Source organism: Sus scrofa, chromosome 10 (genome assembly GCF_054392235.1).
Source record: "Sus scrofa isolate SSC_HxYL_T2T_F1_AM1 chromosome 10, Sscrofa_HxYL_maternal_Yorkshire_Landrace_v2.0, whole genome shotgun sequence".
In the NCBI taxonomy this organism is placed as follows: Eukaryota; Metazoa; Chordata; class Mammalia; order Artiodactyla; family Suidae; genus Sus; species Sus scrofa.
In genome coordinates this window covers 84567860-84589732 of record NC_139392.1, presented here as the reverse complement: position 1 = coordinate 84589732, position 21873 = coordinate 84567860, and the positions used below count along the sequence as shown (strand labels likewise).

At 39.4% G+C, this 21873-nt stretch overlaps 1 protein-coding gene across 22 annotated transcripts in view; it reads right to left on the bottom strand.

Moving 5' to 3' along the window:
• Positions 1–21873, bottom strand: part of CREM (cAMP responsive element modulator) — a 65622-nt gene that overhangs the window by 11117 nt on the left and 32632 nt on the right. For 10 of the 22 annotated variants that reach the window (XM_003482828.5, XM_005668185.4, XM_005668187.4 and 7 more), the window contains 4 exons: positions 21612–21758; positions 18018–18115; positions 17731–17873; positions 8538–8726 (listed from right to left, as the gene is read on the bottom strand). In XM_003482828.5, the coding sequence (XP_003482876.1) occupies positions 8538–8726; positions 17731–17873; positions 18018–18115; positions 21612–21758 (577 nt within the window). The remainder of the gene's footprint in view (positions 1–8537; positions 8727–17730; positions 17874–18017; positions 18116–21611; positions 21759–21873) is intronic. The other 12 variants (XM_013980294.3, XM_084980503.1, XM_013980296.3 and 9 more) reach the window with 3 other exon arrangements.

The following is a 21873-nucleotide window of genomic DNA, read 5'->3' as shown; positions in this document are numbered from 1 at the left end:
GGAGGTTTACGGAAACTTAAGGCAAATGAGTGACTTGGGATTTTCACTTCCAACATGATTATAACTTGCTGTGCTACCAACTTGAACAAGCTGTTACGGACCTGATCCAAACTATTCTTTTATTAGAAAATTTCTGAACAAAAAACTTCCCAGAATCCTCCTTTCACAGAGGTGAAATGTATCCTTATTCTCATGCCTGAAATATTAACTAAGATACCATTCTCCAAATTTGAATAAGTTATAACATTTGTTTTTTTAACAATTCAGAAATCCAGGCTGACTACCATTCATTAGAGTTTTTTAGACTTGGAGGCTAAAAGATACAGAGTTAGGCTCCTAAACATAATCAGCTTATAAATAAACCCCAAACTTAGTTCTAACATAAATTTAAACTATATCCAAAGGACTCAATGATATAAATGATCAACTATCAATATTAACTTTCACATAAGATTCTATGATCCTATAAGCACATGCTCTTTAAACTTTTCCCAGACCAGTCATTATTTTGGAGCCTAATTTTGGTCTAGAGCAGTTTTCAAACTCTTAAGTTGTAAACACTGAGCAAGTCATAAAACCAATTTCATAGGTCAAAAACAGCATTTAAAAAATAGAAAAGTATGAGTACATCACATAGAGTAAATATAAGTACTGTTTTTGAAATGTTTTATGTAAACATGCTTGTTTTACACACGACAAACTCTACGGCCTCATCATGGATTAGCTCAATCCACAAAGGGGGTTGGGGGGCGTTGGGGGGAGATCCCAGAGGTGGGCCCCAAAGCTGCTCTACTACACCTTCAAAAAAGGCCCCTTAAATGCTCTTTGGGCTCCTCGAAAAAGCAACGAAAATATGCTGTTCATTTTCAAATAGCATTTTAAATAGAACTGATTCTGTGAGAACCGACCAGCTTTCCAAAAATAATAATTTCAAAAAGTACAATGAGGTCTTATGGAAAAAGTCTGACATTTTTTAATTTCAGCATTTTGAAAATGTTAAACTGGAACAGGTAAATCATGTTTAAGCGTTACGGGTAAAAGTGTGAAAAAAGCCTTTTCAAGGATAGAATGTTCACTCTGGAAACATAAATGTATAAAATTGTTCACTTATTTATAAGCAATGGTTAAAATTTTATGGAAAAACTTAAAAACCTATTTAAATTTTTTCTCTGTCTTTTCGAATCATTTAATTTTATCTTTTGTTATGATTCTCTCTCATATTTGGACATGAGAATTAGAATTAAAGGCTTAGTAAAGAAAAATATTAACTAATAAATTTTAGGAAATAAATGTATGCACAAAAATGCCTTTTGGTTCAAAGACGCCTATGACATGCAGTGGTTGAAATTTCCCTTTAAGCCCATCTATATCTTACAACAGATCTGTCACTTGAGGGCTTCTGCCATCTTCTGCACCTCTAAAACTTCACAAAAACTTCTTTGAGAAAAACAACTGAACACAGGCTTCGCTTGCTCAAGACAATGGAATGTTCCTACCCAGGAAGAGACCCACTAAGTGTGCTGCTACGGTGTGGTGAAGTACAGGCACCCAGGCCTCGGGAATTCAACTGCAAACTCAGGGCCCGGCTAGCAGTCCGAAGGCACTCAGCTGCAAGTACCTAAGTCACAAGCATTACCTGTAACTGGCAACACCCCCGGACGGAACTGCAGGTGGGGCGGGAACTCAAAGACGAACACTCCCCTGACCTGGCGCTAGCGGGCGCTCCATCCCCAGGCACCCGCGCAGGCCCCTCGGGCCCCCGCCAGGCACACACACTTACCTCGGCAGAATCGTTAAGGCGAGGCTTACGGGGACCTGCTAGGGGTCTAAGGCGCAGTCGGAGAGGGTGGCAGCCCCCACCTGCGCGCGGCCGAGCGGAAAGAACTGACTCAATCGCAGCGTGACTCGGGCTGACGTCAGTGTGCAGCTCGCCTGCAGTTTAACTTTCCACTCCCTGCCGAACCGATTCCAGGAAATGTAATGACGTGGGCCCTTTGAACCCGGTTAGCTGAGAAACAGACCATTTTAAACAGGACGGAAGGAACGGCAGGCTCACAAACACCCGTGACGCGCTGGGTTTCCTATTCTGTTTTGCAGTTACATCTGAACGCAGCAATAAAATCGGAAGCTTACTTTTTTACAACTCGAACAGAATGCGTGCTTAACTTGAAGCTGCACTGGATCTGCAACAGGTTGCAGATGAATCAACAGCTTATTTTAGCAGAGCAAATGGAGACAGAAAGGCTTACCGCCTTGGTCAAGGAAGCAGCACAGTGCTGAGCAAAGAAGCAATTATGCTCAGATGCCTTCACAGAGTTCCGAGTACATACGGTTACACATTAGAGGAAACTTCTTACTCCTCGGCTACTAGAAAATTAATACTTTTTGAAACACTCAGAGGCCCCTAAATAATTCTTCTAAGCTTCAAAAAAAAAAAAAAATCTGCAGAATTTAAATCCCTCTTTAAAATTCTTACCTGTTTCATCTCCAGTTACAGCCATGACGGGCTTCTGCATACAGAACTGTCTTGCTTCCTCTATCACAGGTCCACATAAAGTGTTCCAAACCAGCAAGCATGTGCAGGGTAAGCAGGAGTACTGACATCACAGTGACATCACTAGCCTATCACTGCCATCAATTTGCTTTGTCACAGGCGAGCTCACTGAAACCAAACCCTCTAAAAACCCGTCCTGTAATAAACCATCTCAGTGCTCTTGTTTCTCAGTTTTACATAAAAATTGAGTTGGGCTCTGGCAAAAAAACAACTCATTAGCATTAAAAGTTACATGGCTATTTCTCAAGGGGCTACTTTTGTTTATTTATTTTTATTGTTCTGTCCAAGATTTCTAAGTAAACAGAGTGGGCATAAAACCCTATGTTTTTCATAGGATGAAAAAAAAAAAAAATCTGACAGTCAGCCCAGAGATACACTGTGAAACGCAAAGAACTTATTTCACAGATACTTCTAAATTCGCCAAGAATATCCAGCCACTTTAGTTCACTTAACATTTTTATTTGCTACAACACCATAAAATCCAACTTTTCCTAAGATGACACAGAATTTGTTGATTTCACTTGAAAGGAGTAGACGCTGAAATTCTAAAAATCCACTGTGCCAAAAGTAGCAAGTATTATATAGCATTCTTCCATAAAAATTATATTGAACCATATGAATTAGCTAATATTCAACCTTTTCAGCCCACAGAGACCACAACTGCATGTGGCTCAATCTAATACACCATTTTACTGAATTTAAATCCCTTGAAAAGAATTTTGTGATTTAAAAAAAAATTAATAAATCACAATTATTAAATGTGCATTTAAAAAAACATGTCCAAAAAAATAAAATAAAATGAAATAAAATAATAAAACACATGTCCACTTTCACTTGATCACTTAATGAAGGTTCTGCACATGAAGCATTGGATCACTACTGGAAATTTAATGATTATGAAGTTGGACAAAAGACCAGCCCAAGTTCAACAATGTACCAGACCATCCATAGCTCAGGGGGAAAATGATCTGCATCTCTACTGCACAAAAATAAGTGACATGTTATTGACCTTTTATCTTTATTGGTGAGTTTACAAAGCCCATTCCCTATAAGATGAGATTCAGCGCGATCGAACGGCAATGAAAGAGCATTCCACGTGTTTGCCTTATTCAGCTCAGCACCCCTAGTGAGACAAGGACTTTACACTCAGACGCTTAGGAGGTGAGACATCAAGGGTTCTAGTACGTCTCCAGAGCACATAAACTGAAGACATCCTGGTTGAGTAAAGAAGTCTGCAGACCACTTAAGAGTCCACGAGGGTCTCTTTTCCATCCCCGCCACATCTAAGGCCTTGGTTCCAAGAGGACTAGTCAACTTTATGTCAAATGTGAGAAAGTTCAAACTGATTTTAAGCTCAACATTTCCTGAAATTGGCACGTAGGTTCTCCAAAGATGTTAGTGTAAAAAATGGGTAGAGAAAGGAAGGAAAGAAGGGAGGTTGGTTGCTTGGCTGACTACTGCTCTTGGTAAGGTTTTAATAAATCCCCTGGGTCAGATAAACTTGGTTAATCAGCACATAGGACTAGTAACATTTTCACAGAGGAAGAGTATTTCACTTTCATTCAGTAAACGGTTATCGAACATTTATCATATGCCAAGGGACTGTGCTAGGGACCTTAGATCCGTATCCAAACAGAAGTCACCTTGTGGGCAGGACACAGAGAGTCATGTAAAGAGGGGAGAGGGGGATCCGTGCCCTCAGCGGGTGCAGGGGGAAGAGGTCATACAAGCCAGATTTGGAAGGTGCGGGAAGGCTTTCTAGGGAAGTGCTATCCCATGTGAAACCTGAATAATGTGCAAGACTGGGCAAGTGTTCCCAGCAGGGCAAATGGCTTGGTGTTTGAGGGCCCTTGGAGGGAGGGGGGGGGCTCATTACAGGAAATGAAAGAAATTCAGCCCAGAGAGGGAGAAGTTCCTTTCCTAGGAAGGGAAGTAAGGCCTGGATCAAGCTGGGCATGGGCTTGGTTAGGGATTCTGACTTTGACTAACGAGAACAGGCACTCACTACAGGTTTTTGGCAGGAGGCTGACACAATTACACGCATATTTTAGAAACATCACCCTGAACTACAGAAGTGAGAGCAGAGTGGAGAAAGGGAAATGCTGGAGGCAGAGACTTTTGTTTTTAAGAAATATTAGTAGCTCCTGGAATCACTGGCAGGGGTGAAAAAAGGGAGCCTAGCTAAACTTTCAGGAGAAATTGCCAAAAGACCAGGCCAAAACAGGAGCCGCTGTTTCTGGCATGATTAGGAAAATCAGGACCCTGTTCCACAGCTACCAGCTTCAGGGCAGCCACCTGCAGGGTAGGGGTCTCAGTAACGCAGGTCAGAGGGATGAGAGCAGAAGGACTGTGACAATCGGAGTGGAGAGGAGTGAAGAGGAATGGCTGGAGAAGGGGAGGGAGAGAGACGGTGACACCCAGGTTTCTGGCTTGAAGCAGCAGGATGCTTCGTTACTGAAACAGAGAACAAATGGAGAATTGGGGAGGGAAAAATGGATGTGTGCCATGGGCAGGGATGAGCCCTCAAGCCAGGTAGAAGAGGGCCCCGGCCGCAGCTGAGCACCAAGCACCAGCAGCTCCAAGCTGGGCAGAGGAGGCTGGAAGAGGGTCAGGAGTATCCCCGAAGGTCAGGGAGGAGGAGTCAGTCGTGCTAAGTACTGCGGAGGGATCGACCAAGATGAGAGCTGAGACTCAGAGAGAAAAGGCTGTGACCTTTCAAGGCGATGACAAGGTGGATGATGGACAGAAAGCCAAGAATGCTCACGGACCTCACTATGTTTACAAAGATTTACTAGAACCCCTGACCAGCATTATTTTAAAAAAGGAAAAGGAGAAGGAGTTCCCATTGTGGCGAAGTGGAAACAAATCCGACTAGGAACCATGAGGTTGTGGGTTTGATCCCTGGCCTCGCTCAGTGGGTCAAGGATCCAACCATTGCTGTGGCTGTGGTGTAGGCCGGCCGTTGTAGCTCTGATTGGACCCCTAGCCTGGGAACCTCCATACGCTGTGGACATGGCCCTAAAAAGCAAAAAAAAGAAGAGAAAAGGAAAAGACCAGGCAAGGAGAAAGAACAAGAGGAATAAAGACTGGAAGGGAAAAATACAAACATCTTACTTGCGTCGGATATAAACATTCACGGAGCATCACAGGGAGATTCACCAAGAATCAGCATATTATTAGAATTAGAGTTTAGCAAGGTTCATTGGTAAATGGTAATTAAAAAATCAGTATTTCTCTATACCAGCAGCAACAACTAGAAAAATGTAACAGAAAGCTACCATTCACAATAGCAAAACAAACAAACAAAAAACCATCAAACATTTAAGAACTAATTAAAGAATGTGAGACCCCCATGGAGAAAATTTTAAACAGTTAAAAGAAGTTAAATCTGAATGTGTAAGACATTCTGTGCTCTGTGGGTAGGAACATAAACTGGTGCCACCACCATGGAAAAGAGTATGGAGGGGCCTCAGAAACTAAAAGTAGAACTGCCATATGATCAAGCAATCTTATTTCTGGGTATTCATCTGAAGAAAATAAAAACGGCAACTCAAAAAGATGTCTATACCCTCATGTTCACTGCAGCAATATTTACAATAGCCAAGACATGGAAACAATTAGCAGACAAATGGATAAAGAATATGTGGTGTGCAATATATATAACAGTATATATGTTACATAATATATGTGCACCTATATTATAGTATATACATTACATAAGAGATACATGTATGTTATAGTTTATGTGTATATATATATTATAGCATATACTACATTATATGTATATATTACAGCATATATACTACATATATACATATGCACCATATGTGATATATAGAGCATATATACTGGTATATATACACACAATGTAATTTTATTCTGCTATCAATAAAGAAATTCTGCCCTTTGTGACAACACAGACGGACCCTGAAGCCAGCATTGCGCTAAGTGAAATAAGTCAGACAAAGACAAATACTGAATGATCTCACTTAAATGTGGAATCTAAACAAACAAACCCAAACTTAGAGGCACAGAGAACAGACTGGTGGTTGCCAGAGACGGAGAGTGGGGGTGGGCAAAATGGGTGAAGCAGGTCAAAAGGTACAAACGTGCAGTTGTAGCATCAGTCAGTCCTGGAGATGTGATGTCTAACATGGTGCTTGCAGGTACATATGTGAAACATGCTAAGAGAGTAGAACTTAAAAAGTCCTCAACACAAGGAAAAAAAAAAAAAGACGATAACTATATATGGTTAAGGATGTTAACTAGACTCACTGTCGTGATCACTTACTGTGATTCATACAAATGCCGAGTCGTTGCGTTGTACACTTGAAACTAATAATGTTAGGTGTCATTAAAAAGATTTCAGTTCTTCCTAAATTAATCTATAAATTAAATGTAATCTCATCATTGGTTTTATTATTATAATTACTTGGAACTCAAACTTATTCCAAATGCATATGAAAAAACAATGGTTCACAAAAGCTAAAAAACGCTTAAAAAAAAAAGTTAGAAGACAAAAAAAGGGCACTTGTTCTGTGACAACAAAACCAGTGTGGCTCTGGCAAGGCAGAACAAAGGGTGCCGAGGCAGATCAGGTCTGCGGGAGACCTACGTACTGCACAATTAAGACTGCCCATAAATCAATGGGCAAAGGACAAACTGTTAGTGGGGAAAACTAGTGCCATACACAGAGAAAAAGTAAAAATGGGTTCCCACCCAAAGCTATGCCCAGAGCTGGGCCACAGGTAGATTAAAGACATAATGTGAAAGGTAAAACTATAAAGCTAACAGAATCAATGCAGACAAATAGCTTTGCGACTTACGGAAGAAAAAGAGTTCTTAAAGTCCCCAAAGTAGAAAAATCTATGTGTGTATTATTGATGTAAAACACAAAACATTAAAAAAAAAAAAAAACCCTCTTCTTCTTAAAGTATCAAGTTTTAAGTGGATGTTCCACATAACAAAGATATAATTAGAAGAAATAAGCATTCTTTATAATTATTCCTTTAGACAAATAGGGTTCATGAGTACCAGGGAAAAAGAATGAGTGCTTTAATTTTATATCTAAAAGAAAATACTGTGAATTTGTTTTTAACTTCATAAATGTCACTACTTTAGCTCTTCATACACTTTCATCATAATCCATATTAGCCCCCCAAATACCTAAGTAAATAAAACTAATTATCAAGAGACTCATCAATTAAAATCTGCTTTTTTCAATACTTGCAAGACACTCATACTAAAAGAACTGATATTACTCCCCTTAAAATTTGTGTAAATGCACCAAGGGGAATACAGTTACACTGAAACACCGAATTTTTGCAAGTTGTATTCAACACATTATAGTTATTTGAGTACAACTGAATGAAATCAAAATAATGTGTTACTCACTTTTAGCTGAAATCTTAGGTTACCCTAAAAGCTGAGGGCTACATCCCAACTGCTTTATTTCACTACCCTCAGCTTCCATAAGAGGTAGAACAGATACCTTAGAATTCAAATATACTAAGGATGGTCAAAAGAAAAACAAAAATCAACATTTGTTTTGAAAGGTGAGGTCTAGAAAGAAAGCCTGAGTGTAACAAGCGGGGAGAAAACCCAAATTCAGTGTCTCGTGGACTGGATACTTACATCTTCCTAGACTAGATACTAAAAACATATTCAGTACATTTATAACCCCCAAATGAAGAATATTTTCTTAATTAAAAACTTCATGTTTCCAATTTCTTTTTCCCATTATGTTACCCTGAATTTAGCATTTCATTAAATCTAATAAAACCTGCTAAAAATTGAAAATTGTATAATTTAACTTGTTTAATATACTACAATATTTCTCCTCTAAACCTTTTAAAGTGCTCCCTCTCCCCCAACCAAAAAAAATCTACCACCTGTATATTTCAGAAAACTATGAAATCACCACTAAATGGTGAGCTATCATAACCCACAGATATTCTAAATGCATTAGATGAATGACATATACCTTGAACCACCACCTGGCTGCCTGGGACAAAGAACTGCTGTGTGCCATCAGCTGACTGTGCTGCGTACTGTACAATTGTAGCACCTGGCGGAGGAGCTCCTGAATTTGTCATTGTTAATGCCTGCAGTCCCTGAACACCATCAGATCCTGGGTTAGAAATCTGGATTGTTCCACCTTGGGCTATAGCAACTTAACAGAAAAAGAAAAGAAATATTAGAGAATTTCAAGATTCATTTTTAATAATCCCACATTGGAAGAATATACTTTGGATCTATTTAATGACCAAAGCTTCTCACTCTCAAGTTACTCTTAGTTCTCTAGGCAGAATGGATAAAGATATCCTCCTTTCATTGGACAACACTCTGAAAAAGCTCAAAACACTTGAAAATACCTTATGTTTCAGAACTGCTCAAATACATAAAACTCATGGGATTTCCCATTGTGGCTCACCAGGTTAAGAAGCCGACTAGTATCCGTGAGGATGCAGGTTCGATCCCCGGCCTCACTCAGTGGGTTAAGGATATGGCATTGCTGCAAGTTTCGGTGTAGGTTGCAAATGCAGCTCAGATCCCACATTGCTACAGCTGTGATATAGGCTGGCAGCTGCAGCTCTGATTTGACCCCTAGCCTGGGAATTTCCATATGCCGGCAGATGCAGCCCTAAAGTGAAAACAAACAAACCAAAAAAAAACCCCAAAAACTCATGGAGTTGTCCTTCTCCCTGGCATCCATCCAACTTAATTATTTACGAGGAAGAATGAAGATGTAGACAGGGAGAAAGTCCACTTTTAAAATTTTTCCATTCTTTCATCTATCTTTAGGTATAAACATTATTCTATTATTTAATAAATGGTCAGTTAGCTTCCATTGAGGATTATAACCATAATGAATTTGTACCTTCATTCAGCTACTTGTCTAATTTATCATCAAAAGAAAGTAGCTTTCAATGGAATACATATGTATATGATTAACATGTATGTTTCGAAGCTCAAGTCTACAAAACTGTAACCTTTATCATTTTGACTATGCCAGGAGAACTCTGAAATATAAAATATTAGGTTGGAAAGAACCCTAAAAGGTAACTGTATTGAAAGAATTTGTGCTACAGTATTGACCTCCACAAAATGTCTTGAATAGCTGTAGCTAATGGTAACAAATATTAGGTGGACTGCCTTTAAACACTGAGACTTGCCAGTCATGTTTAAAAGTTTATATATTAACAGAAAGTTTCAAAAGAATAATTGATCGAATGTTAATGTTTTAAAATTTCACTCTAATAGACAAATAGGTAGTGTGTTAAATGTCTGGGAGTTCTATATACTTTAACATAAAGTTATAGTATGTTTTAGTTTAAATACTAGAGATTAAGTGGAACCAAGGACTATTCCTAAAAAAAAAAAAAAAAAAAAAAACATATAAAATAGCTAACTAGACTTTACAATGGAGATAAAAATAACACATAATCAGAATAACACAACATCTATAAATCAATGTAAATGCCTTACAGGAATCGCGTAGTAGCGTCTAAAGTATATTCTGAATATTTCTGAGTCACTCCCTAACTTTGTAACAGTACTTAAGCAAAGGACCACTTAGGTGACGATCGAATAAACCTGTCACAACTATTGGAAAGAATAACAATAACAACAAATCTCCAGTTCTTTGACCTAAGGATCTGGGGTCATTACAGCAAGATGGGTTAACATTTTTAAAAGGATTTCAACACAGAGGCACCATCTGATTCTAGTTCGTTGGCAGGCTGCTATATGATTGACAGAAACTGAAGAATAAGTTACCAAATGTCAATAGCACAGCAGTTGAGAAACTCTGAGGTAATCCCACTTTGTCTGGCTCATCTTGAGCGTTATATTCTTTGCACACATTTTAAAAATAAGATTTCACCATGATTCTCTAAATATTTCAAGGGTCTCAGGACTCACCCCTTAATAATAAGAGGGTTTGAGAGAAATCTGAAGAAGAGGGGATATTGCTTCCTTGGATCTTCAAGGCTGGACATGAAGGAATTTCATGTTATCATATTATTTGAGTGCCTATCTTCAAGTCGAAAGTTTGATGTCACAGAAATAGTGCTTTAGAAAGACATAGGGAGTTCCTGTCCTGGCTCATCGGTTAACGAACCTGACTAGGATCCATGAGGATGCAGGTTCGATCCCTGGCCTCGATCAGTGGGTTCAGGATCCAGCGTCACTGTGAGCTGTGATGTAGGTTGCAGACTCGGCTAGGATCTGGTGTTGCTGTGGCTGTGGTGTAGGCCGGTGGCTACAGCTCCAATTGGACCCCTAGCCTGGGAACCTCCATATGCCACAGGTGCCGCCCTAAAAAGACAAAACAAATTAAAAAACTAAAAAAAACAGAAAGACATAGGCAGTGGAACCGCAATGTTAAGAAGCACAAAGCCTAGCAGATAGCAGGCACTCAGTAAATACAATGAATGCATGGCTAGCATTTCTTCAAGACGGAATATATAAAAACAACTTAAGCCGCATGTTAATCTAGAAGAGTTAAATGAAGAATGGTTTTAAACTATAAATTATTTTCCAGGGCACAGTCCTTGAGGTACTAGCCTGTTGTGTCCCCTCTTTTCCTGGCCACTAAGGCTACTTTTTCTGTTTCCTAAAACAAACAAAAAAACCCCAAACCTTAATTTTCCAATATTGACAACACAACTATCAAGTTTTTGGATTAGTTAAAAAAATCGGAGGGGAGAGTAGTTGCTTCTAGGGATAAGAACCATGAAATAAAGATCCCTTTTTTTTTTTTTTCCAGTATTTCCCCATATTTCCAACCAAACATTTTTGCTTTTATACTCTGAAAAGCTGATATATCCAAGAATCTGTTCCTCTTATTATTTATTTATTTGTCTTCTTTTTAAGGGCTGTACCTGCGGCATACGGAAGTTCCCAGGCCAGGGGTGGAATCGGATCTGGAGCTGCTGGCCTATGCCGCAGCCACAGCAATGTCAGGTTCATTACTTCTGAGCCACGACGGAAACTCCTAAGTTTATTTCTGGTGTGGAAAACAAAACACACATACACACCATGCACATGCACACAGAAGCTGGGTCTAGGGAGAAAAAGTTCCTACTGATGAGTTTGGTCTTTAACCTAACTTTCATTTTTTGTACCCAAGGCACTCTTGATTTGGGCATTATCAAACAACAGAGGACCTTCTCATTCAAAATGTCACCCCTCAGCTGACAATAAATAAGATTTCCCAGTGCTTCAGGATACCAGAAATAGGTTTTGTGGGTATGTGTGCATATTCAAAAGATGTGAGGTAGAAACTTTTTAGGTTACATAATATACAAGGATAGCATAATATTTCAGGAAACACAACATGAAGTAGCAGGAAAAATTAAAATGAAATTAACTGAATGTGTTTAGTCATATCTTCTTTTACCTATTATTTTTTTAAATTTATGGAAAATTTCTAGTGAACATAAAAGATGAAAGAATTTTGTCATTTAGTCTCCCTGTTCACTTACTCCAAACTTTTTGTGTGTCGAGTATTTCAAAACAAATCTCAGACATCATGTTTGAATAAGTTGACTGGCCCATATCAAAGCCATTACTAACCAATGAAAATAGAATACCTTTATGTTTCCTACTAATCTGGGAGGACCTAGGTCTTATTAATGCTTTCTTGGACTGACATATGCAACTGAGGCAAAAAAAGCTTATTTTTTTTTTTTTGTCTTTTTTTTTTTTTTGCCATTTCTTGGACTGCCCCTGCGGCATATGGAGGTCCCCAGGCTAGGGGTCCAATCAGAGCTGTAGCCACCGGCCTACACCAGAGTCACAGCAATGTGGGATCCGAGCCGCGTCTGCAACCTACACCACAGCTCATGGAAACGCCAGATTCTTAACCCACTGAGCAAGGCCAGGGATCGAACCCGCAACCTCATGGTTCCTAGTTGGATTCATTAACCACCGTGCCACGACGGGCGCACATGGAGCACCTGGAAGTTCCCAGGGCAGGGATCGAATCAGAGCTGCAGCAGCCGGCCTATGTCACAGCCACAGCAACACGGGACCTACACCACAGCTCCCTGCAATGCTGTGGCACTGGCATTAAGTGGGATCTTTAACCCACTGAGCGAGGCCAGAGATCAAACCCGCATCCTCATGGATACTAGTCAGGTTCGTAACCCACTGGAACTCCCCAAAACTTATACTTATGGCCACTTTGTTGTTCATGATGAAGAGTCCACACTGGTCTATAAATACTGATAACTCAAGTAGAAGTAAAAGTGGCTTATTATTTTAGACCATATGAATACTTATTTTTCTCTTTCAAGTAATCCTTAATAACATTATACATTAATGAAATAATATAAATAGAATTAAAAGTGAACAGTTAGATTATATAATCAATTAAATTCTATTTCAGGGAGTTCCCTTCGTGGCACAGTGCAAACAAATCCGACTAGAATCCATAAAGATGTGAGTTCGATCCCTGGCCTCGCTCAGTGGGTCAGGGATCCAGTGTTGCTGTGGCTGTGGTGTAGGCTGGCAGCTGTAGCTCCATTTTGACCCCTAGCCTGGGAACTTCCATATGCCTTGGGTGTGGCCCTAAAAAGCAAAAAAAAAAAAAAAAAATCTACTTCAGTGTCCACTATTAATTGATTCAAGCCTGCTAGTAGTGGTGGGACGTGGTTAGGCTCTGCTGAGTTGTTCCGAGAGGTACCTAATGTCTCAGATGAGCTATACCCCATAATTAAGTAGGTTGCTCTACACCCACAGATTGAATATTGAACAACACAGACCTTACATTAAACAAAGAGTTTGTCTAGAGAGAGTATAATTTGTTAATTATTTTTCTACTAAGTTAGTTTTAGTGGTTACACAAATGTCTTTATAGACATTGTTATATAGTCATGACATTGAGTTTCAAATAAGTATTAACCCAAGTACAGTCTCCAGACCCTGAATTTACCATATACCATGGTAACCAGGATGATATCATATTAACTTGTTTGGGCAATAAACATTTTTTTCTTTCTTTTTAGGGCAGCACCTGTGGCATGCGCAAGTTCCCTGGCTTGGGCAAACAGGAGCTGCAGCTGCCAGCCACAGCCACGCCAGATCAAAGCTGCATCTACAACCTACATTGTAGCTTGTGGCGATGCCAGATCCCTAACCCACTGAGCAAGGCCAGGGATTGAACCTACCCTCACGGATACTAGTCAGGTTCTTAACCCTCTGAGCCATGACGGGAACTCCCTAAACAACAAATTCTTTAAAACTTTCTGGTATGAAAACCTGTGGTTAAAAAATCTGCTATTTCTACTACTCAGTGTCATTAATGACTTCTCTCCTAGGGCTATTAATATCACTGAAGCAAGGAAAATACTACTTATGGAATAAAAATTCAAGAATTTTGGTTAAAAAAAAGTTTAATTCAAAAAATAATATTTTAAAATCTTGTGTAATCAATAAAAAAGGAAGAAAAGGAGGATGGAAAACTAAGAAAGAAGAAAAAAAAAACCTCAAGATCAAATAAGGAAGGAGCAGGGAGTTCCACTGTGGCACAGTGGGTTAAGGGTCTGGTGTTGTCACTGCAGTGGCTTGGTTTGCTGCTGTGGCAAGGGTTTGATCCTGGGCCCAGACACTTCCACATGCCAGGGGCACGGACAAAAAAGGAAAAAAAAAAAAAAAGACTGCCTTCAAATAAGGAAGGAGCAGATGTTATTTTACATGAAAAGATTTCACTTGTTAATCTCAAACCTGAACAAATGAGCTAATCGAAACACATAAACATGTAAATATTTACTTATAATTTAAAACCATCTTTATTCCAAATTTCAATAAAAAGATTCATAAATAAAACTTCATTGAGTGAACTTTAAAAAAGGAACAGCAGATCTTTCCAGTGAATTCTTAGACGGAAATTCAAAAAGAGCACAAATAGAACCTGTGAGTACCTACGCCTGAAAGCCAAGAGGTGCATACAGCAGAAGACTAAAACAGCCTCATCTTAAAACAAGAACAGCAACACTCAGGTTAAAAAGCAGATTTCCATCAATTAGATACCTTCTAAGTCTGCTCTGAAAGGTACCTGGGGAGCAGGTAAGAAAAGTCCCTCCTAAGAGTAATAAATGCAACTGCATTTACTTTAGAACGCACAAGCCTATAGTGCGAATTCCTCCTAATGAAAAAAATGGAATCAGTGTTTAGTCATTTGAGTCTCCTGAGCATTCTGAATTCTTCAGGCAGTCCACAAAGCTCACAAGTATCTTTCTTCATAATGGTGGATTTAGGACTGACCCACTTACCTTTACTGTATAAGACTCCATGAAAGATGAGTTAATGGAGACACACTCAAACAAGATTCCTAGTAAAATAAAGTAGCACAAGTAGAGAGGCAGGGACATTTAGGAAAAAAAAAAAAAAAAAAAAATTGAAGTCTTGGGTGATAGTCCTTAATTGGTAAGGGAAGAGGCTGGGTAAAGGAGATGGGGGATTAAAAAAAAACCCAACAACTGTCTTTAGAGGAAATTTAATGAATTAAGAAACTACAAACATTTAAATACCTGCAATAGCACATATAAAAGAACCACACATTGTCCCTATGTAAATGAATTCACTCCCATTTAATGCATGTCTTAAATGTCCTATGCAGAAAATAACATTCTTTGCTAATTCCAAGACCATCTGAAACACCATCTTTCAGAAATATTCTCGAGCCAGAACAAATTTCCTTTGACCAGAATGACTTAATTAGCATACAGCAAATCTAAATCACTAAGAACTGCACTTCCAGTAAAGTTTCAAAAGTGTAAATTCACTTTCTTGGTGTTGCAATAATGAATCCCTGCCTATTTTAAGTTCTTTTCCCTACTTCCGGAAACAGCCTATGCTAACTTTCACTTCTTGTTTTTGCGATTAAAAAATAAGTTGAAATAATCAGGCCGACTTCAGTCAAATAACTCACTTTCAACTATTAAAAATGACTACTTGTCTATGAGAAAGCCTGAGTACATTTATTTTTACTTCTTCAACTTTGACTCACAAAGTCCTTTTATAGTTCTTTTGTTTTTAACTCCAACTAGCTCATGATATCAAATTAAAAATAAATAATCTAAAAACAGGAGTTCCCGTTGTGGCTCAGAAGAAACAAATCTGACCAGTATCCATGAAGACACAGGTTCCATCCCTGGCCTTGCTCAGTGGGTTGGGGATCTAGCGTTGCCGTTGGTGTAGGTCGCAGACCTGGCTTGCATCCCATGTTGCTGTGGCTGTGGCACAGGCCAGTGGCTACAGCTCCAATTCGACCCCTAGCCTGGGAACCTCCATATGCCATGCCTGCGGCCCTAAAAAGACCACACACACACACACACACACACACACAAGTAGCATGTCTCTTTTCCCCCACAGTTAAAATCCATTATCTCCTTTTGTCCTCACATTAACTCTGGAGTTTGGCAATTTAGTATCATTCCTACTTCAAAGATTAAAACCTGAGACATGGAACTATCTCACTCTGGTTCAGGTAACAAACAGCAGGACCAGGCGCTGCCTTCCCCACGTCATCTCCAGCTTCAACATATCCTCAGCCCAACACGTTCTCACAACTTCAAATTCCCAGCTAATAATCTAGGCAAATTTACCCATAGCATCCCCGTCCATATCACTTAGAAAGAGAATAATTCCTAGGCAGCATCAGGATATGCCAGAGAACTGTTTAAGATGACGGTATCTTAGATCACCCTTCAAACTTTAAGATGTCTTAGTATTATCTCAGCAATAATTTCCAACTTTTTCCCTGTTGTGATACAAAACAGAAAATGATAGTATGTGTACAGCCCACTGCTCAAAGCCAGAGATGACCAGCCAAGAGGCTCCAGCAGCTCCAAGCCCTGCCCAGCCGCTCTTGGGACTGAGGGTGGGGACTGCACTGCTGAGGCACGTGGCACAGCAGTTCTAAAACTCCTCCCATGTATCCCCAGTGGGCCAGACAAAAAAGACACAGAAATCAGAGAAGCAACAAAAGGGGAATGAAAGTGAAAACCTCAAGGCCTAACTCTTACAGCCATGAAGAGTTTTCCACCGTTGACTTTGGATATATCCAAACACCATCCCACAGAGGGTGTGTACACATTACACCCCAGTTCTGCCAGGTATCAGAGTAGAAGCTACCCAAAGAACCAGAATCACCAAAGTGGAATTTGTTTAACTCTGCAAATCTACCATCACCAAAAGGAAAACTCAAAGAACTAATGACTAGATAAGGTTTTCCCACAGATTATAGTTTGCTTTAACAGCCAGGTCATAAGTTAAGACTTGAGACTTTCTGTAGGTATTGCTACTTTATAAAAGGAAAATAGAAAATACATCTAAAATCTTAAAACTGTACCTGGATCAACACATTAACATCACACATATTCCTCGACCTAACCAGCTTTCTAAAAAAACTTTTTTACTGTCCTTTTTCTCTCTTTTCCTCCCCACTTTTCCTCCTAGCTCTCATTTTTTACTGAAGTATTTTTAAGTATCAACATTCTTGATGTGGGAAAAGACTAGTGCTTTAACTGGAGCAAAAAGCACAAAGTTAACAGCCCATTAAAATGCACAAGACTAAATGTGAATGTATCTGTTTATTTACAGCTTTTGGTGCTTAAAATTTCAAAGAAATGATCTGTCCAATTGTTCAGTTTAAAAAAAAATAAATCATTTTCCATTCCCTTCTAGAAAAAGCTATAGCACAAATTAACACAGTAGAGAGTAGTGAAAACAGAATTACATTTAAAACAGAGATTAGAAAACATATGCAGCTCTTTTAAATTAGTAAGTATAAAATGTAACTGTTGGTAACAAAAGCCAACAAGAACGAAATACAGACATTTATATCTTATTATGTTCACATGCATCATAAAGACAAAAACAGTTAAGTTTTAAACTTTTACTAGATATGAATATAAACATATAAAGAGGAAAAACCCTCCCTTTATCCTTACCACAAAGTTTGCGTCTATATTCAGTAATTTTTTTTTTTTTTAACTTTTCAAAAGTATATGACAAATGTCAGTACAAATCTCTTACTCTTTTACACAGTTTAGGTATTGTGATGCATTTTAAGATGGGACTGTTTAGTGCCAAAACCCAAGTGGCTTCAAGGAAACCAGAGAGACTTAAAGCTAGCACTACATCATAGGGAGTTGCAGCATACATACTGTATTGCCCCGTGCTAGTCTGATATATGCTAGTCGGCACTGCCATGGCAGCGATATTAGGTGGCGTTCCTTCTTCCTCTGATTTTTCTTCTTCAATCTTGGGAACACCAGGCACATCAGAGGAAAGTTCATTCAGTATTTTTCTAAAATATAATTTAACAAAAGGAATAATGAAGATACGTGAATGAGATTTAAAACAGAAAAGCTAAAAATGGGAGAATCCATTTGATGGATAATTATTCTCCCTCTTTGGAAAAAGTATCATTCTAGTAGGAAACTTAACTTACCTATAAGAAGGTCTTCGTGACAGGATTTCTCTACGTTTATGAGAGTCAATTACACCTTCTGATTCTGCAGACTCATCTGTCTCTGCAATTGTTGCTACCTATAACACAAGAGTTCCTGAATTGCATCATAAAATCTATGATATCGTCTTCATTCACAACACAGTGTTTAAGTGCCTTTGTGAGCAGCACTAAGCCGGGCTCTGGGGACAGAACACACTAACTGCACCCAGGGCGCCCACAATCTGGCTTAGGAAAGGAAGCGTGCCAACACTAGGCTGCACAACCAACCTGGGTGCAAAGGATGGCAAAGGTAACGAATGCTACAGAAATGCAAATGACTGTCAGGCAAGGCTTCAGGAAAGCACTAAGTGTAAGACACAAGACCTAAGATCCCAACCCTAGAAACCTCTCACAAATAAAGCAGGGTGAAGCCAGTGAGTGACAGAGGCAGAAATAGTGTCTTAGTTTCATAATCACTCAGGTAATTTGAACTGGGTCTTCATTTTTTTTGGGTCTTTTTTGTCTTTTTAGGGCCACACCCATGGCACACGGAGGTTCCCAGGCTAGGAGTCCAATTGGAGCTATAGTGGTCAGCCTACGCTGGAGCCACAGAAACGTAGGCTCCAAGCTGCAACAGAGGATCTAAGCCGTATCTGCAACCTTCACCACAGCTCACGGCAAAGCCAGATCCTTAACCCACTGAGCGAGGCCAGGGATCAGACCCTCTTCCTCATGGATGCTAGTCGGGTTTGTTAACTGCCGGGCCACAATAGGAATTCCTGAGCTGGGTCTTTTAATTAGACATTAGCTAGATCCAAAGAAGAAAGTATATTTAAGCAGGTAAACCTGTAACAAGACTGGTTAAAGTTAGGATTTATATCGCATGAATATAAATCCTTGGGTTGGGGCTTGATGGCAGATCTTGAAAGTCAAAATAAGAAATTTCTCTTTAGGAGCACCCGTCATGGTGCAGCAAAAATGAATCCGACTAGGAACCATGAGGTTGCAGGTTCAATCAAACCCTGGCCTCTTTCAGTGGGTTAAGGATCCGGCGTTGCCATGAGCTGTGGTGTAGGTCAAAGACGCTTCTTGAATTGGGCCTGGCTGTGGCTGTGGAGCAGGCTGGCAGCTATGGCTCCTATTGGACACCCAGCCTGGGAACCTCCATATGCCCTGGGTATGGCCCTAAAAAGACAAAAATAAAAAATTTTTCTTTAAAAGAAAGATCAGAGTTTTAAATATGATCTAATTTTCTCAAGCATGTAATAGCATAATAACAGAATATTAAAGAAAGTCGTGGAGTTCCCATCGTGGCTCAGTGGTTAACAAACCCGATTAGTAACCATGAGGTTATGGGTTTGATCCTTGGCCCCGCTCAGTGGTTTAGGGATCCGGTGTTGCTGTGAGCTGTGGTGTAGGTTGAAGATGTGGCTCAGATCCCACATTTCTGTGGCTGTGGTGTAGGCCAGCAGCTGTAGTTCTGATTGGACCCCTAGCCTGGGAACCTCCATATGCCGCAAGAGCAACCCTAAAAAAAAAAAGACAAAAAGAGCCCCCCCACACCAAAAACGCCATAAAACTAAAATAATGGAGTTCCCGTCGTGGCGCAGTGGTTGACAGGTCCGAGTGGGAACCATGAGGTTGCGGGTTCGGTCCCTGCCCTTGCTCAGTGGGTTAACGATCCAGCGTTGCCGTGAGCTGTGGTGTAGGTTGCAGACGCGGCTCGGATCCTGTGTTGCTGTGGCTCTGGTGTAGGCCGGTGGCTACGGCTCCGATTCAACCCCCAGCCTGGGAAGCTCCACATGCCGCAGGAGCGGCCCAAGAAATAGCAACAACAACAACAACAACAAAAGACAAAAAAAAAAAAAAAAAAAAAGGTAAAAAAAAACAAAAACAAAAAACTAAAATAATTAATCTCTACAACATGACTGCTCTCAATATATTCAATCATCTATCATCCAGAGCCTAGGACAGTTCTGAGTTTACAAATCTCACTTTACTTAGTATTACAATTACACAGGATGTGATTTGGGCACAATCAAAACAGCTTATTAAAATGCCAACAGTGCAAGCAGGAATGTATACTTCCCAAGGCACACAGATGTGCATAAATGTTTACCTACACATACAACCATGCATCACTGGTCATGGACACTCCACACATAAAGCACACTCACCCAGGAACAGAACTTACTGGAGAAAATGTCATTGCAATCAGACAACCATATACCATCACCAAATATTTATCACTCTACACTGGGCTTTCACACATCTCTCCTAGAATCCTAACAACCTCCTTATGTGAGGTACATTATTATCTGAGAAAGTGAAAGCTGAAATTCATCATTCAAAAGGTACAATTCTAAGACAAGATCCAGAGGCACCTATCCCTACAAAGGTAATTAAATCATCCAATTAATAAAATCCAAAAGTGCCTACTGAATATAAGACAGTATTTTTTTTCCAGTAGCAGCCAGGTTAAAACTAAACAGAAATACCTGCGGAGACCCCAATAAAAGCCGTAACACAAAAAGGAGTGTGGAAAGGCCTTCTTGTTTTATAATTAGCTCAGAGAGAGTCAGAAACTCCTGGAATTAAAGGTCATCACAGGAAAAATTTTTTTAAAAGACAAAACTGAGAATCACTCTTATGCTTCTGAACAACACCCCGAGAGAGACACTTATACCTCAAAGATAAGCAAGCTTTTAATACATGTGGATTTATTACTATAGGTATCACATTGCAACTCTCATCCTTATTCTGCAACAAACTGGATTCAAGTATGCAGGAAAAAGACAAGACCAGCTAAGATTAAGTATAAACAACTAAGTTTTCCTCGGCGATCTTTTTGTCATCATTAGGTTCAAATAATTTCAACATTTGAAGGGTAATAACAAACTGACCTTAAAAAGAAACAGAAACAAATTCAATAAAAAAGTATGCTTTAAAAATTACATACTTAATAATTCACATCTGTTAATGCAAAAAAATGTTTTAGCTTTGAAAAATGTTAAGAATTTATGACCAACTTTGATGATAATAAATAACAAAAAACATCTCTGGATCACAACCACAACACTGACCACGTCTAAAAAAAAAAAAACAAGGTTTAATCTGATGTATAAATACAACATCAAAGTAACAATAATATCGTGTTACACATATTGAATTAACCTCAAACCTAAATGTCCACCACTAATGGGAGTCCTCACGAAAACAGCATCAGCACTGCAATCTTTACATTACCATGTTTATCAGACGTCTCCAAAGAATCCTCAGAATACTTTTAAGCATCTTTGGAGAGCTTTGCTAAACAAATCTGTGTTAAGCAGAGAGCAACAACTTAAAAGAGAATGACTCAACCTGCAAATTAAGAGCTGATAACAAAACTGCAACTTGAGTCAAATCTGTTATCTAATAGGACACAAATGCACTTCACACACAAAAAGGAAATTCCTCCAAATGTTTAATAACAAGTTTGAGCATCAAAGCTACATGAAGAAAATGAGGATAAGTGAATTAGTAAGAGGAAAAAAAAAAAAGAAAAAAAGCTCAAGAAAGTCAAAGACAAATCACCCAGGAATGGGGGCTAACCTGAACAGTTTGTATTTGTGGTGACTGAATAATCGATGGCTGTGGTGTCGGAATTACTCCCTGGACATGGACAGTTTGGCCTGAAGGTAACTGCACTAGAGTTACAGCTGGGGAGCCTCTTCCGGTGCCTGATCCAGCTACAGAAACCTGCAAAAATGACCATCACTAGAATTAAAGCTGAACCTTGTTTTTGCTCTTTTCATTTTTCTTAAAGAAATACCATTCACCATTATGACTGGCCTATTTTTCCTGCTTCTAAGAA